General features: G+C 46.2%; 3 protein-coding genes across 3 annotated transcripts; 2 read left to right on the top strand and 1 right to left on the bottom strand.

Annotated features, from left to right (window-relative positions):
* Nucleotides 1-548: 548 nt before the first annotated feature.
* On the top strand, nt 549-4,711 carry ddx4 (DEAD (Asp-Glu-Ala-Asp) box polypeptide 4). Its single transcript, XM_029513712.1, has 19 exons — nt 549-600; nt 834-854; nt 938-1,000; nt 1,431-1,475; nt 1,556-1,579; nt 1,681-1,743; nt 1,833-1,868; nt 1,938-1,973; nt 2,056-2,091; nt 2,171-2,313; nt 2,520-2,672; nt 2,747-2,901; nt 2,981-3,110; nt 3,189-3,355; nt 3,444-3,589; nt 3,922-4,021; nt 4,093-4,363; nt 4,454-4,561; nt 4,637-4,711. The coding sequence occupies exons 1-19, from the start codon at nt 549-551 to the stop codon at nt 4,709-4,711; spliced, it is 1,824 nt and encodes a 607-aa protein (XP_029369572.1).
* A 640-nt stretch (nt 4,712-5,351) lies between these two features.
* On the top strand, nt 5,352-8,192 carry ccdc14 (coiled-coil domain containing 14). Its single transcript, XM_029521118.1, has 9 exons — nt 5,352-5,484; nt 5,622-5,744; nt 5,822-5,999; nt 6,087-6,716; nt 6,854-6,959; nt 7,036-7,109; nt 7,200-7,343; nt 7,461-7,563; nt 7,648-8,192. The coding sequence occupies exons 1-9, from the start codon at nt 5,461-5,463 to the stop codon at nt 8,123-8,125; spliced, it is 1,860 nt and encodes a 619-aa protein (XP_029376978.1). The 5' UTR covers nt 5,352-5,460; the 3' UTR covers nt 8,126-8,192.
* An 88-nt stretch (nt 8,193-8,280) lies between these two features.
* Nucleotides 8,281-13,236, bottom strand: ankrd10a (ankyrin repeat domain 10a). The gene is made up of 6 exons (XM_029519013.1): nt 12,918-13,236; nt 11,977-12,129; nt 11,804-11,895; nt 9,420-9,637; nt 9,234-9,314; nt 8,281-9,158 (listed from the first exon to the last, which is right to left on the bottom strand). The coding sequence occupies exons 1-6, from the start codon at nt 13,170-13,172 to the stop codon at nt 8,803-8,805; spliced, it is 1,155 nt and encodes a 384-aa protein (XP_029374873.1). The 5' UTR covers nt 13,173-13,236; the 3' UTR covers nt 8,281-8,802.
* Nucleotides 13,237-15,183: the final 1,947 nt, after the last annotated feature.

Raw genomic sequence — 15,183 nt, 5'->3', positions numbered from 1 at the left:
TCTGAAATAAAATTAATATTTGAGTTGTGTGTCATTATGCTGTTGATAATTAAAGGACGAAAACAGAGTCGGGCGCGGACAGCACACATTTTAAATAAGGTTCTGTCGCTCTCAGGTCAAATTTGTAGCTTTAGCTAAATGTTAGCTTAAACTTGAAAAAAATCACGAGGCGTGCACGTGGTCGACACTAAAGTCAAGGTCTCTGATAAAATGAAAAAAAGACTTTTAGAAAAATTACTCACCATAATCAGTCCAGAAATTCATCTTCAGAGTTGTTCATTTTGTCAATGTTTCAGCTGCACAAATATGGACGAATGGGAAGAAGCAGTAAGTTATTTTACCAACAAGAAACAAACTAAGACTTTCAATTCTTTAAATTAGAGTGCTTTTGCTGACAGTCATTTGGTTTGCATTAAATCATACTTGCAGGAAACTCCTACTAGTCCTGTTGTGCTGACCAGCCATGACCTAACTGGTAAGGAAACTCCCGTTGCCAATCTGCTGCAATCTCCTTTGAGCAAAGTGGTGCATCATGGGACACTAACACCATGTTTTCAGGCTCTCAGGGAGACATTGGGAACTCCACTGCTGGTGGAAGGGGTAAGTATCGAAAGGATGGAGGTGTATCTTTGCCTCAGGAGTCATCGATCAACGATGGTGCTGTGTTTCTCTGCAGGTCGTGGTGGAAGAGGTCGAGGCAGAGGAGGAGGAGGATTTACAAACTCATTTTTCTCAGGTGCTCATTCATCACATGGCTGTGAAGTTAAATGTATAGATGAGTAAACGTTGGCCTCCATTGTTGACAGAAACTAACCACTGACCTCTGTTTGTAGATGGCGATGACAACAGGAATGGTAATGACTGACCACAGTAACAGGATTCAGCTAACAGTGGCACAAGCCTTATAGATACAGATCCTCCACTCTGGTTTTTACAGATGCAAACAACTGGAACAACACAGGAGGAGGGAGAGGTGGTTTCAGAGGAAGAGGAGGTAGAGGTGAGACAAAAACGCTGGTTAACTCCCAAAAGAAAAACAGAAAATAAAGCAAGGACATAAACTTTTCAGAAGATGCTGATGGTCAGTGTCTAAATTAATCTATTTAGAATCTAAAAGGTTGTAGTACCCCTGAGCAAAGGCAGCTGTAGGTAGCTTGGAGTACATTTTCAGTTTCACAGAGGAGGAAGCATCAAAACATTCATAGAAACATTTCAACCACAAACAGGAACAGTCATCAAAAACTATGTTGTCTTCAACTTTAAGATTTCCAACAAAACAGATAGATGGACAAACCTTATTAAACCTGAAGAAAACTCAGTTATCTACTAAGTTTAAAACAGGGTCATGAAAGGTACAGAACAAATTAAAAGTAGATATATTTAGGAAAAGTGTATGAAGTCATGTGTCCTGACAGAATGTCTCTACTCAGGACGTGGACGAGGATTTGGAGGAACAGATGAGAGCGACTTCAGTGGTAACATTTTCACATTTGTTTCTGAGGTTGGGTTCATCTGGACTGTCACTGCCAGTTGACTGTGTACTGTTTTACAGGAGGAGATGATGGAGTGTCAGAATTTGGTACGTGTTTCTTTACCTCTCTGTTCTCTGACACAGCGATGCAATGAAAAAGTTGCTGGTTAATGTTTTAAACTAAATGTGTGTGTTTGAAAACTGAACAGGCATCAGAGGAGGAAGCCGAGGAGGAAGAGGCAGCTGGGGAGGAGGAGGAAGTTTCAGACAAGGTACTTAACTCAACCCTGGAGCAGTTTTCACATACGTTATTGAAGTAACCAAGTTTTGATCGAAGCTGATGGTTGATCATCTGTTGAAGGTGGAGATCAGGGAGGAAGAGGAGGCTTTGGAGGAGGTGAGTGAAGACTTATTGTTGTTGTGGAGGACTATTTCAGATGTGTGAACTTGTCTTGTGTCCTTGCAGGTTACAGAGGAAAAGATGAAGAGGTCTTTGCTCGAGGTGACTGCAGTTGTGTTTTTTTTTTTTTTTTATTCAATGATTCTTTTCAAACATCCACTGATGTGATGTGTTGGTCATGCAGGCGAAGATCCAGAGAAGGGTGGCAGCATCTCTGATAGTAAGTTAAGGAGCATCTGTAAGAGCCTGCAGGGGGATTGAACCTGCTCCACCTGACCACCTCCTGGTCTGATCCACAGAGCCAAAGGTCACCTACATCCCTCCAACCCTCCCCGAGGATGAAGCTTCCATTTTTGCTCACTATGAGACAGGAATCAACTTTAACAAGTATGACGACATCCTGGTGGATGTTAGTGGGACCGACCCACCACAGGCCATCATGGTAAGAGGAACTGTAATAAAAATAAAGAATATCACAAATTCAGACAATTGATTTTCACTGAACAAGTATCACAGGAACAAAGACTGACACATAGTCTTGATAGTGAAAGATCAGAAGCTACAAGTCTGAGTGATCTTTAGACTGAACTGACAATGTGCTGTAACACCTAATTATGTGAATTGTCACATCTGCCCTGTTGTGCTCAGACCTTTGATGAGGCGGCTCTGTGTGAGTCCCTGAGGAGAAACGTCAGTAAATCTGGTTATGTGAAGCCAACTCCTGTGCAGAAACACGGTATCCCCATCATCTCTGCTGGCAGAGATCTCATGGCCTGCGCCCAGACTGGATCTGGAAAAACAGTGAGACAAGAGAATCTGTATCTGATCTGCACATTTGTGTTCAGGTGAAATGCAGATGTGCCGTCTCTTTCCAGGCTGCGTTCCTGCTGCCCATCCTGCAGCGGCTGATGGCAGACGGCGTGGCGGCCAGTCAGTTCAGTGAACTGCAGGAGCCTGAGGTCATCATAGTTGCCCCAACCAGGGAGCTCATCAACCAGATCTACCTGGAGGCCAGGAAGTTCGCCTTTGGGTGTGTTCAGCTGCGTTCATCATCACCTATCAGTGTGAGATGAAGTTACTAAGTTCAGTTTCTTGTGTGTGTGCTTTAGGACCTGTGTACGTCCAGTGGTGGTTTATGGTGGAGTCAGCACTGGCTATCAAATCAGAGACATATGCAGAGGGTGTAACGTCCTGTGTGGGACACCAGGGAGACTGCTGGATGTGATTGGACGAGGAAAGGTAAATGAAGTCTGCAATTTTGGATATTTTATATTTAGTTTGATTGAAAATTTAAATCGGTGTATGTGTGTGCTGCAGGTTGGGCTCAGTAAGTTGCGTTACCTGGTGCTGGACGAGGCCGACCGAATGCTGGATATGGGCTTTGAGCCCGACATGCGGCGCCTGGTGGGTTCGCCTGGGATGCCCGCCAAAGAGAACCGTCAGACCTTGATGTTCAGTGCCACCTTCCCTGAAGACATCCAGAGGTCTGGCCCCTCCCGCCGCAGCCTCCACTGCTCTTCTTCAGACCATCTCTTGCCATTGTTGACCGGCACTGATGATGTGTGTTCACAGAATGGCGGCCGACTTCCTCAAGTCCAACTATCTGTTTCTGGCTGTGGGTGTGGTGGGCGGAGCTTGCACTGATGTGGAACAGAAATTTATTCAAGTTAGCAAATTCTCCAAGAGGGAGCAGCTGCTGGACCTCCTGAAGATGACAGGCAGGAAGCAAAAATTTTTCATCTTATGATGATCTGTCGGATTAATAAAAATAAAACACACATTAGAAATCGCTCCAAATCAGAGTACAACCAGCAAAACAAATATTCTTATTCTAAGTTCTAAGTTGGTCTGAATGGTGTTGACAGAATAAAGACAGACATGGACAGTAAGATATTTTGAGCATTAGAGGCTTTGGAGCTGATTTTTCATCATGATCAGTGAACGCACCTTTTAGTAATCTGCTTGTGTTACCTGTAACATTCTGACCCTGAGTGAAACGTGAGCCGGTCCACGGTCTCTGACAGTCCTCGTCCTTGTGTCTTGGTTGCAGGGACGGAGCGGACCATGGTGTTTGTGGAGACCAAGAGAATGGCTGATTTTATTGCCACTTTCTTGTGCCAGGAGCAGGTGCCAACGACCAGTATCCATGGGTACGTGGTGCGTAAAAGGATCTCTGTCCCCTGAGTTGTCGTCCAGGTCCTGATGTGTCTTTGTCTTAAAGGGATCGAGAGCAGCGGGAGCGGGAAATGGCCCTGTCAGACTTCCGCTCCGGCAAATGTTCAGTCCTGGTGGCAACATCTGTTGCAGCCCGTGGTCTTGATATTCCAGATGTTCAGCACGTGGTGAACTTTGACCTTCCCAACAATATTGATGAATACGTCCATCGAATTGGGAGAACCGGTCGCTGTGGAAACGTGGGCAGGGCTGTGTCTTTCTATGATCCTGATGCTGACGGACAGCTGGCTCAGTCCCTCGTTACCATCCTGTCCAAGGTAACGTGTACTATCTCTGTACGGCCAGCAGTGAGTCTCATCTGCAGGTGTGTCTCACCTGGCATTGTCTCTGGTGGTTTTGATTGACAGGCCCAACAGGAAGTGCCCTCCTGGTTGGAGGAGTTTGCGTTCAGTGGCCCCAGAGGCGTCGCTGTCAACCCCTTCAGGAAGACCTTCGCCTCCATAGACTCCAGGAAGGTGAGTGTCTGGCTCCTCACTTTGCTGTCCCTGATGCTCATCTGTTTGTCTTCACTGTGTCCCCTTTGTCCTCAGGGCAGTTCCTTTGAGGCTCGCGGCATGATGACCCCGGTCTTTCCGGCAGCAGCTGATGAGGAAGAATGGGAGTAGAAGAGCATCATAATCATGCTGACCTGGGTTTTTCTTTTCAGGAGTTTCTGGTTGTTGCTTTCAACACAGATTTTTTGTTTCACCATAGATAGTTGTTTAAGTTGTTCCAGGCTGGATGACAATAAAATGTTGAACGTGATCTTCACTGACATCTGTCGCTTTCACTGTCACTGATCAGAGAATTGTGCTGTCTTTTTTTCCATCTCTCATTCCAGAAGTCAAAACTGAGACTCATGTTTGAAAATATCTTTTGTTTCCAGCTGGAAAAGACAATAAATAAAACATGTTCAGAGTAAAGTTTGTTCAATGTCTGGTTAAATATCCAGAGAAACTGGAGACAAATCTCACAGAATGTAGGCAATATTTTCAAAATAAAACTTGCCCGAACAGAATAACGGATTACCAGTCACGTGACGTCATCAGCGTTAGTTTAAATGTACTTATGATTGGTCATATTTATAACTTCTTTTGTCAGTCATTTTGTTCACAAATCAGTGAAATAAATATTCTGTACCGGGCACTTGCGCCTTGGCCTGAAGCTCCGCCCACTCCCAACGTCACCACGCCAGCAGCGGTTTGATTGGTTGGTTCCGTGTTTCCCGTTTCAAATTTGAGCATTAAACCGGAAACGGTAGAAAACAGTCCGCGGACGGAGCTGAAGAAGACAATGTCCTCTGACTGACAGCTCGGGAAGCACGGACTCAGCGGCTGGACCAGTTAGCACGAGGAGCTCTCAGGAGTTAGCTGACATGAAATCAACAGGAAAACAAAAGGTGAGCAACGAGCTAACAGCTGTTCGTCCGTCGGGTCACGTGTTCAGTTGCTGAGACTCACCGACTGTTGGCGTGATCTGTCAACAGGAAGTGGAACTGGTCCAGGTGTTTGTGACGGTGTGTTGTTTGTGTGGCAGGTGGTGACATCAGGCCGTCTGACTGGAGGACGAGTTCAGCTGAACAGAGCCGCTCCACATCCTGGACCAGGATCCTGCCCTGAACCGGCCTACTCTCTGTACTCCACGGACTCTGAAGACCAGGTACTGAGGGGGCGGGGTCAGTCCCTGTCCCACTCACAGGAGGATGATGATGATGATGATGATGCTCCTCTTCCCAGGTCACCACCCTCCATCAGGGTCTGGATCGCTGTGCTGTCTTGCTCAATGGCATCCTCCAGGCTGAGGCAAGTCCAGCTCAGCCCAGCCGCCCTAGACCAGGAACAGGTGGAACCGCCAGACCCAGACCATCAACCACAGTGGGGAAGAAGACCATGAAGAAACCACAGAGGAAGTCAGGTAGGTGTGTGTGTCTGCTGTCATGTTGATGCTGTGTGGACCGGATTCTGGTTTTTGTCAGCAACAGTCTCCCTCATTTCTGTTCAGTCCATAAGAATCCTCAGTCAGGATTAGGCAGCACAACACCAAGACCAGCAACCCGGTCTCCAGCTGCCCACTCAGGAGTGAAGCTGCATCCGCCACGGAGGCCGCTCTACACCCCGTGCCAGGACCACCATCTCGTATCTCCAGCCGGATCCCAGTCCGCCATCCCTCCATCCGGATCCCAGTCCGCCATCCCTCCCTCCAGATCACAGACCGCCATCCCTCCCTCCAGATCACAGACCGCCATCCCTCCATCCAGATCACAGACCGCCATCCCTCCATCCAGATCACAGACCGCCATCCCTCCATCAAGATCCCAGTCCGCCATCCCTCCATCCGGATCCCAGTCCGCCATCCCTCCCTCCCCATCCCAGACCTCCGTCCTTCTGTCTGTGGTCCAGTCCTCTTCGCCGTCAGTCCAGCTACCTCTCCAACATGCTGACTTCCTGTCTGGGGCTGAGGCTCCGCCCCCACCCCGTGCAGAGGAGGAATCTGTTCCTGTGAGAGACGTTGACGCCCAGAGCTCGGCTTCACACACCTGTGCACATGTGGACTCACAAACCAGGACCATCTGCAGACCAGAGACTGTCCAGTATTTGCTGGGAGAACTGAAGACGCTGATCGCCGGACAAGGTAACAGTCAGCCTGACCGCAGTCTGAAAGATGTTTCTGATCTAGATGTTTGGCGCTGCTGTTGTCATGGATACAAGTGGTGCAGGGATTACAACTCTTAACTGAATGTGTCTGATATACAACTAAACTCTGTGTAGGCAGTGTAGCAGAGAAGCTGCTCAGTCGTCTGGAACAGACAATGTTGTCACAACTGGTGAACGATGGAACTGATCCAGACCTGAGCTGGGACCTCCAGCTTCACAGGTAACACACACACACACACACACACTTTATACTTCAGCTCTCCATTTGCTAGAAATTGTGTGTTTGTGTGTATTAGACAAATGATGACTCAGCAGTTACAGGAGAGTGAGAGACTTCAGAAGAACATGGAAACGTTGAGTCACTCAGAAGGTAACGTGTGTGTCTGTGTAAGTCTGTGTGTGTGTGTGTGTGTGTGTGTGTGTGCGCTGACACGCCTGTGATGTTGCTGTGTCTCCATAGCGACGGCTCTGCAGCAGCAGCTTGATGTGGCTCAGTCCAAACTCCAGGAGCTCCAGCTCGACCTTGCTGGATTACGGGAAGTCCTGCAGGACACACAGAACCAGCTGAGAGGCAGCATGGCCGAGACCAGGACCGTCAGGACAGGTTCAGTCTGCTTCCTGCTGAGTCCACATCACTGATCAACACAAACCAGCAGAGATCCAGTGAACTTTAGTAAACAGCACAATGAGTACAACTGTATGTGTGTGTTTGTGTGTATAGAGTTGGAAGCAGTCAGGATCAGGCTGGCAGAGAGCGAGAGAGAGAAGAGTGAGTTGGCCTCACTTGCCCAAAAAAGACTGGAGGAGATAGAAAACCTGAGCAGGTAGTGTGTGTGTGTGTGTGTGAGAGACTGTTGTGGTTGTGAGGGCACTGTTAAGCCCCTCCCTCTCCCCTGTGTGTGTTTCAGGATCCTTCAGGCCTCAGAGACTCATAGTGCTGTTGAAGGTCCAGTTTCAGACCTGGACCTGCAGCAGTGCAGACAAACACAGAGTCCCCCTGAACGGATCACTCAGTACCTGGAGTCTTTGGACCAGCTGGGTCCCAAACACACCGAGTTCATGGCTGCAGAGAGAGAGACCAGCACCCGACAGCCACAGACCCAGACCACGGGCTCTCAAAAACCAGCAGACACCCCAGTCTGTCCACAGAACCTCCACCTGGATCTGGTCCAGGTCTGTGAGCCTCAGCCAAAGAAGGGCGGTGGCCGACTGCTGGACTCCACGCTGTCCCAGTGTGATGTAGTCTCTAACTGGTCTGACTGGAGCATGAGGTCAGGGTCGACCTTTGACACCAGAGACGAGGCGGCCTTCAGAGATGGTCTGGCTGCTCTGGACGCCAGCATCGCCAGTCTGCAGAGGACCATGCAGCTGGACCTGAGGAGGTGATCCAGACTGTTTTCATATCTGCGCAGCACTTTGTAATTTTCAGAATTTTAAAGTAACTTAATATCAATAAAGCATTTAAAGCCATTGCCTTGTATGTCACCTTATTAGGAACCCCCCCAAAAATCAGAATTCACCTTTTTTTTTTTCATATAAAACTGAAAAACAGCTTTTAATATGAAAAAGGGGCCAAAGGTATCAAACAGCATCAGAAACAGGAGTCAGTTTTTGGCACGTAGTGTTCAGTCTTCAGTCTTCAGCTCACTGTCAGTCCACAATCTACACAACATGACGTGTTCCCTTTGGTAGATCCAGACCAGCAGGAGGTCTCAGTGCAGGAGATCCTCCAGGAGGACATACAAACGCACAACACATAGACATGCAATCCAAACTAACTGCCCTTAATAGTGCAAACCAGCAGGAGTGAATGAACAGACTGGGGTTGTAAATGCAGGGAATGGTGTGTGTGTGTCTAAAACTATTCACACTGAAAAGGAACAGAGATGGCACCAATGTCCCACAATGCAATGCAGAAGGAAATGGAAGAGCTGCTGTTACAGAGTTAGCTATAAAATCAGTGCTGATCCTTTTGAAATGAAGGTTGGATACATTCTGGAGTTTACAGTGATGCTAATCTGTGATGCTAACTGTAGCCTCTTTAGCTTTAGCCTTAGCTCCAGCTAGGAGCCGTGGTAAAGGTGGACGGAGCTCGCTGCAGCTGGCTTCTGTCTGAGCTCAACCTGGAAGCTGCTGCTGTCAATCAGCTCCTCTGCTGTATCTCCAAAGCCATGATAGTGTCCATAGTGCTGGAAGTCCCCGAGCTCGGCTCCCATCAGCCCCCACCAGGCCGGACGCTGGGACACACAGCTGCTGGGGCTCCCAGTCAGGTGCAGTGAGCCGCACATGTCTGCCGAGGAGCTCCGAGTCGGCCCTGGTGTCACCGCCAGCTGATTGGCTGCAGGGGACGGATGTTTTGGTGCGGTGAGCTCATCCTGAGGATGATGATGACCGTTGGCAGAGGCTTTGGCATCATCACCTGCTTTTAAAACATCATCATCAGGGAAAGAGCTCAGATTGAGAAGCAGTTGGACTTTTTGTGTCAGAGTCTCACCTGAACTCAGCTCCTGCTCCGCCTCCATGTTCATGCTCTCCGCCTCCTCACCTGCGCTGATGTGCATCTGCAGCAGCACATCTTCAGGAGACAGACAGAGTCAGAGGTCAGAGTGTTGAAAGAGCTACTTCATCGTGATCATCATCATCATCATCATCATCATCATCATCATCCTGGTCTACTTACGGTCTGCTCTCCTGGCTCTCTTCACATGTCCAGACTCAGCAGCTGCCTGAAGCCTCTTCCGGTTCAGCACACTCCGACCACAGGCAGCGTCTCCGGCCACATGGAGCGCGCTAAGATGGTGCAACTGCTTCTGGGCATTTGAGATGAAGTGGGAGCAGTCGAGGAAACCATGAGCATGGGCCAGGTCTTCCGCCGTCTGCCCACTGGCATTCCTTAAACTGAGGAAGAGGATGGACGGGTGAGACAACCTGCGTCCTGAGAGACATCACAGTGTCTGACGCCATTAGAGCACGAGAACTGAATGTTGCAGGGAGAGATGATCAGGATCGATCAACAACTGATCAACATGTTAATCTCATCAGTCCTGGTCCTGACAAACTCCCCCTGCAACAACATCACTACAGTTAAATTTTAATTTAAGACTAAACTGTAAAAATTATAATCAAATCTTTAATTTCCTGTCATTATTTAAATGCTACCCACCAAAGATAAAAAAAAAAAAAAGAAGAAAGTTTGTTCTCTGCAGAATAATTAACAGTTCAGTGTCCTCCAGCTCTCCTGAGCTTCCTGCTCTACTTCCTGAGCCCAGTAACAGTTTGTTAGCACAGTGACAGTTAGTTAGCTTAGCATGCAGGTCTACACATGACTATCATCATCATCATCATTATCATCATCATCAGTGCTGTTTTAGCAAGGAAACCAATCACTGCAGGAAATACCTCGCCAGTTTGCCAGCTGCAGAGACTGTAGGAAGCGATAGTGAACAACTGTAAGTTGTTGGCTGATGCACGTGAGCCACATTCTGCAGTGTCTATACGGATTGATCCCTCTTTCTGGGACTACTTGAGAAAATCATGTTCAAATTCAAATGCTGCAAAACATCAGAACGAGGAGTTTGTCTGCCTGTCTTCACACAACACAGTACAAGATCCAAAAAACAGTTCAACAACAAACAAGAGTCAGAACCAGTCGCACAATCACAACCTGCTCACTGTGGCAGAACAGCTCATGTGCTGTGCTCACTGACTCCACATCAACTCAATGTTTTTAATGCTCAGGAAAAATTCAGGAGACATTATAAAGATTTAAATCTAATTTTATTGAGTTATTCTATTAAAAATTATGAAATAACCTTTTCAATTTAATTTTAACAGATTAAATGTATAATTGAATTTGATTGTGAATATATTTGATATCTATACACATTTAGATAAAAAACATCATTAATGCACTAATTATTTTTAATTCCAAATAAATCCATTTGCCATTTTATTTCACATGAAATTTAATGTTTAATTCTTCCAATATAATTATTTTTCATGAAATGCATGTGAATTAAGAATTAAATGTAGAATGACATTGCATGTATAGCTGACATCCTGCAGGAGTGAAGAGGAATCAACTTTCTCTTTAACTTCCTCAGACAGCCTGATATTTTGTGTTAGCTTCGCCGTTATATTTTATTTTGCTTAACTTCGGCCAGTGTGTCTCATTTGTGCACACTTGTTTGCCATCTTGTGGTCACCAAAGCACATTACAACGATCAGTTTACAATAAAAATGGCCAACAATTCCCACCAACATGCACACAAAATAAAAAACTTTGGCCTCAGGAGGAAAAGATAAATATAATAAATGCATAAATGATCTTATTGGGTTTTAATTTTTAATCAAAATAATAAATTATCTACACTATTACATTTTGCTTTGGGTCAGTAGACAGAAACACATGAGCTTTTCTGCCTCTGTAACATCAACATTAATATCAGAAACTAACTAACATGTGGACAAGTAGAAAATAAGATTCAGTATCAATCCACCTTAAATCAGCTGGTGTGGGAGAGAACGGCCTATGAAATATTTGGAATATTCCAGGGATGAGATTGTGAATGAGCCGATGAACTCGTCACTGTTGCAGATCAACTTGTATAGTCAGAGGCTATTGCTGCTTCCATCATGTTTGATATCATTTTCTGCTGTATTCTGATTGGCTGGGCGGTAGCGGCCGTCACAAAGGGAGACTCGGGGTGACTTTTGTTTCCAGAGCTCAGCTCTGTCTCCCAGTGAGGAGGTCAGCTTTGATCTTTTTCACTTATCCAGTCCCACAAACCCAGACAACGGAGATTTGGGGATGTCATCTAACTACTCATGGACTAAAGCAGTGTGGCCGTTTCCTCCCACACAGCTGAGACAGTAGCAACACACAGGAAACACCCTAACTCCACAGCAGCAGAGCTTCCTGTTTTTTCTCCTAGACAGGGATGATTGAGACTTTAACAGTAAACATGGCAGCTGTGGTTTCTGATACCAGACCTGTGCTGGGACATGACGAGCATGACAGAACTGCTGTGAAGCTGCATACGGGTCAGAGTGCAGGACACTTACTGTGGTTTAGCTCCTGCTAGCAACAGCACCTGGATACACTCCAGGCTACCTGAGCGGGCCGCCTTATGGATGGGAGCCTCGCCGACAAAGTCCTGGAAACAGGAAGGCCACAATGACAACGCCTTCAAACACAGTGACATCACTCAGATGAGCCCTCTCTCCGTCAGACTCACCTGTCTGTTGACGTCGGCTCCGGCCTGAGTCAGCCACACCACGCAGTGGGGGCGTCCTCCGAACGCTGCAGTGTGTGTCGGCGTCTGCTTGAAGCGGCTGGTCACAGAGTTCACCTCACAGCCCATCTGCACCAGGCGCACCACACACTCCAGCTGTGGACACAATACAACACAACAGTGTAACTGCAGAAAACATTACATGTGAATTTTATAGAATAAGTTACTGATCCAGAAATTATTTCAAATTAATGTATATGAATTTAGAATTAAATGTATTACAGTTTTGCAATTAGGTCATGTAATGTCCTCAGATTGCATTTATAATTCATTGGCATCCAGCAGGATTGTAGGAGTCAACTTTCTCATTAATATAAATGTGTAAATATAAAGTTTCTTGATTGTTCACTTTTAATCTGAATAAAAATATTTAGTATTAAATTCCCTTCACAGCATAATTTTATCATTAAACAGAAATATGTGTGAGGCCTTTTCTCAACAAATATTAGATTTTTTTAAAATTCCCAATTTAACAAATTGTAATAAATCTAAGTAGATTTAATTTATAACAACCAATTTTTTTACACAAAATGAATTTTTATGATAAAACTAAAACAGACTTACATGCTAAGACGGAAAATGTTTACAGGTGACGTCATGAGACATGCACTTCCTGGTTTCCTGGGGCTGTTTTGGCGCCTGATTTCTTATTGGCCGATCTACACCAATGAAAAATGGCGCGGCGGCTCGCTTTTTTTTTTGTTTTGCCTGAAAACTTTATTGTACAGCCACAAACAGACAAACACACCGGCGGCTCATTAATTACTTTATTAATCTGAATAACGCGCCAGTTGACCGATTTAGGACGCCCGAGAACAGAAGAGCGCTTTAATGGAGATAAGCGGACAGGTTCGGACAGGTAAAGCCCGTACATCATAGCTCACCTGTCCGTAGTGAGCGGCCCAGTGAAGGGGGGTCCAGCCGAAACATGAGTCCTCTGCGGCCAGAGGAGCCGGGTCCGGGAGCCGCTGAGACAGGGACACCAGGGCTCCGACGTCTCCGTCCCGGCAGGCTCGGTGGATGGGGAACCGGCTGATGAACGCCTCATCGCGGGAGAGGTCCGGCTCTGGGGCCGCAGACATGAAGGGACCGTGGAGGCGGATCACAGGCACGGTTCTCCCCGGTGATCCCGGACCCATCAGACGGACACACAACGGCTCCACACAAAGGAAGAGATCAGCCTCCACGGCCGGCCGGAGAGCCTCAAAACCCGGACTGGAGCCTGGAAGGCGGCGACCTGTCGGGTCCGGCTCAGGATAAAAACCGGACGGGAGCTGCTGCAGCCGTTGTGCCCCCTGGAGGTTGGAGGTTTTCTGTTGTTAAAATTAAACCTTTATTGTATTTAAAACTCGTTAATAACATGAAAATAAAAATGAATTAAATAAAAAAGACAATTTTCCGGTTCTTAACACCGAAATAACTTTCCCAATGTTGTAAGTATGCTAACTTCACTGATGCTAATGCTAACCCCACAGGATTAGCAGCGGCAGCTAAAAGATGTCTGGACAGAAACACCTCAGCCTGAGCCGTGGAGAAAAGGTAAGAGGGAGACCTCTAAACACACCTGGATGACCTGTACAAGGTCAGAGGTCAGCAGAGCTAAGGTAGGACGGAAAAATGGGAGGCAAGTGTGACTGAACCGACACAAGACAGACATCCTTGGTGCTTTTGATGACATCACAACATGGGAGAAATAAAATACTGAAACAGCAAAATATTTTATAGACCAGGCACAACAAAGACATTTCCATGTGCAGTGTTATTAAAGCTAGCAATGCTGCCTGTCTTCTCTTAGCGGGGGACTGAGCCAGCCAAAGATCCAAGTAAATGTTCAGCACCTGTTGGGTTATCCAAATTTCACTCGTGTCAGCCTTGGAGTGCAGCAGAGGTGTCCCATCCTACAGGTTCTATTCGAGAGTTTGATACAAATCCAAGTTTAAAAATGCAAAAACCACTCCAACTGAAGTTGTCATGATTTGATGGTTGAACACAATTCCTGCAATGAAAGAAAAGTGGTACAAGTTGCACCTGGCTTATGACATGAAGTTCACACCACAAATCAGTGCCAAAAATGAGTTTTATTTAAAGTAAATCTGAAAAATAAGGAGAGCAAAAAGGAGCTTGTCTCGCCTCAGGCTGCAGCATGGTGGTAGGAGACCATCACATGGTCTGGAAGCCATGTAAGAACAGTTGGGCCAGGCTGCACCACATCTTGACGTCACTGGCCACTCACCCTGCCCACAGGCACTCTGGAGGGGAAAAAAAAAAAAAAAAAAAAAAAACAGAGCATATACATACCACAAGGGGGCAACCCCAGGGTCATGGACTCATTCCTCCTGTTCAGTTCTCTGTTCAAAGAGAAAACCAGTTAGAGAATGAAACTTGACTTAGAAGACATAGGACAAGCAACTACATCTTCTGCCAGCTCACCACTTTCCAGAGCCCTAGGAACATCAGCATCGGGAAAGTTTCCTGCTGTACGAGTTGCACCTTTAACATATAACAGCCTTCTTCTGAGTCTGCTTTGGAAGTTCTATAATAATATCCAATAACTGGTCTTAAAATTTATTCAAAATTTCTGAAATGGGACAGCAAAAAAAAAAAAAAAAAAAAAAAAAAAAAAAAAAAAAAAAAAAAACATCTTTACAGCAGCACAAACTTGTTTCCACTTTGTTCCAGAAAAATCCAATACTTACTGGAGAAGAAACCAAGCACAAACCTGGGTTTAAATCCCAGACGAGTCCCCATGTGTGACAAGTTGGCTTGGGCTCGCAACATGAAGTTCACGCCACAGCACCAAAAGGAGAAAACTGTGAACAGGATATCATTTATGGACCAGAAGAGAGAGACAGTTTTCATGAAATACTGAATGACCAAATCATGACCTTGACATTGTTTCCTATCTGCAGGATCTTGCTGGCTCTCTTGTAAGTCCAATTCTTCTTTGAAGTCTATAAAACCAGCCGTCTGTTCCTTCTTCTTCCCATTACTTTCGCACCTTTCTTTTAGCTTACGCTGAACTTTGGCATTCCTTTCAGTGTTACTTAATGGCACTTAAATGTCAAGATGGTCGTTTGATTCTACCTTGCTGGATCAGGCTCCTTTTAAAAGCCAACAAAGGGGGCGGGACCAGCAATTATCAATCAGCAC

The sequence above is a fragment of the Echeneis naucrates genome, chromosome 2, assembly GCF_900963305.1.
Source record: "Echeneis naucrates chromosome 2, fEcheNa1.1, whole genome shotgun sequence".
NCBI classification, from domain to species: domain Eukaryota; kingdom Metazoa; phylum Chordata; class Actinopteri; order Carangiformes; family Echeneidae; genus Echeneis; species Echeneis naucrates.
This window is presented reverse-complemented; position numbering and strand designations above follow the sequence as displayed.

What these genes read in the sequence shown, in the direction of transcription:
- ddx4 (XM_029513712.1), top strand. Translation starts at nt 549, where the DNA reads ATGTTTTCAGGCTCTCAGGGAGACATTGGGAACTCCACTGCTGGTGGA. An exon ending in GGGTGGCAGCATCTCTGATA is followed by an intron (nt 2,092 to 2,170) that starts GTAAGTTAAGGA and finishes TCTGATCCACAG; the next exon opens with AGCCAAAGGTCACCTACATC. An exon ending in CCTCCATAGACTCCAGGAAG is followed by an intron (nt 4,562 to 4,636) that starts GTGAGTGTCTGG and finishes CTTTGTCCTCAG; the next exon opens with GGCAGTTCCTTTGAGGCTCG.
- ccdc14 (XM_029521118.1), top strand. Translation starts at nt 5,461, where the DNA reads ATGAAATCAACAGGAAAACAAAAG. An exon ending in AATCAACAGGAAAACAAAAG is followed by an intron (nt 5,485 to 5,621) that starts GTGAGCAACGAG and finishes TTTGTGTGGCAG; the next exon opens with GTGGTGACATCAGGCCGTCT. An exon ending in GAGATAGAAAACCTGAGCAG is followed by an intron (nt 7,564 to 7,647) that starts GTAGTGTGTGTG and finishes TGTGTGTTTCAG; the next exon opens with GATCCTTCAGGCCTCAGAGA.
- ankrd10a (XM_029519013.1), bottom strand. Translation starts at nt 13,172, where the DNA reads ATGGGTCCGGGATCACCGGGGAGAACCGTGCCTGTGATCCGCCTCCAC. An exon ending in CTAGCAGGAGCTAAACCACA is followed by an intron (nt 9,638 to 11,803) that starts GTAAGTGTCCTG and finishes CCTCTTCCTCAG; the next exon opens with TTTAAGGAATGCCAGTGGGC. An exon ending in GGAGCAGGAGCTGAGTTCAG is followed by an intron (nt 9,159 to 9,233) that starts GTGAGACTCTGA and finishes TTTTAAAAGCAG; the next exon opens with GTGATGATGCCAAAGCCTCT.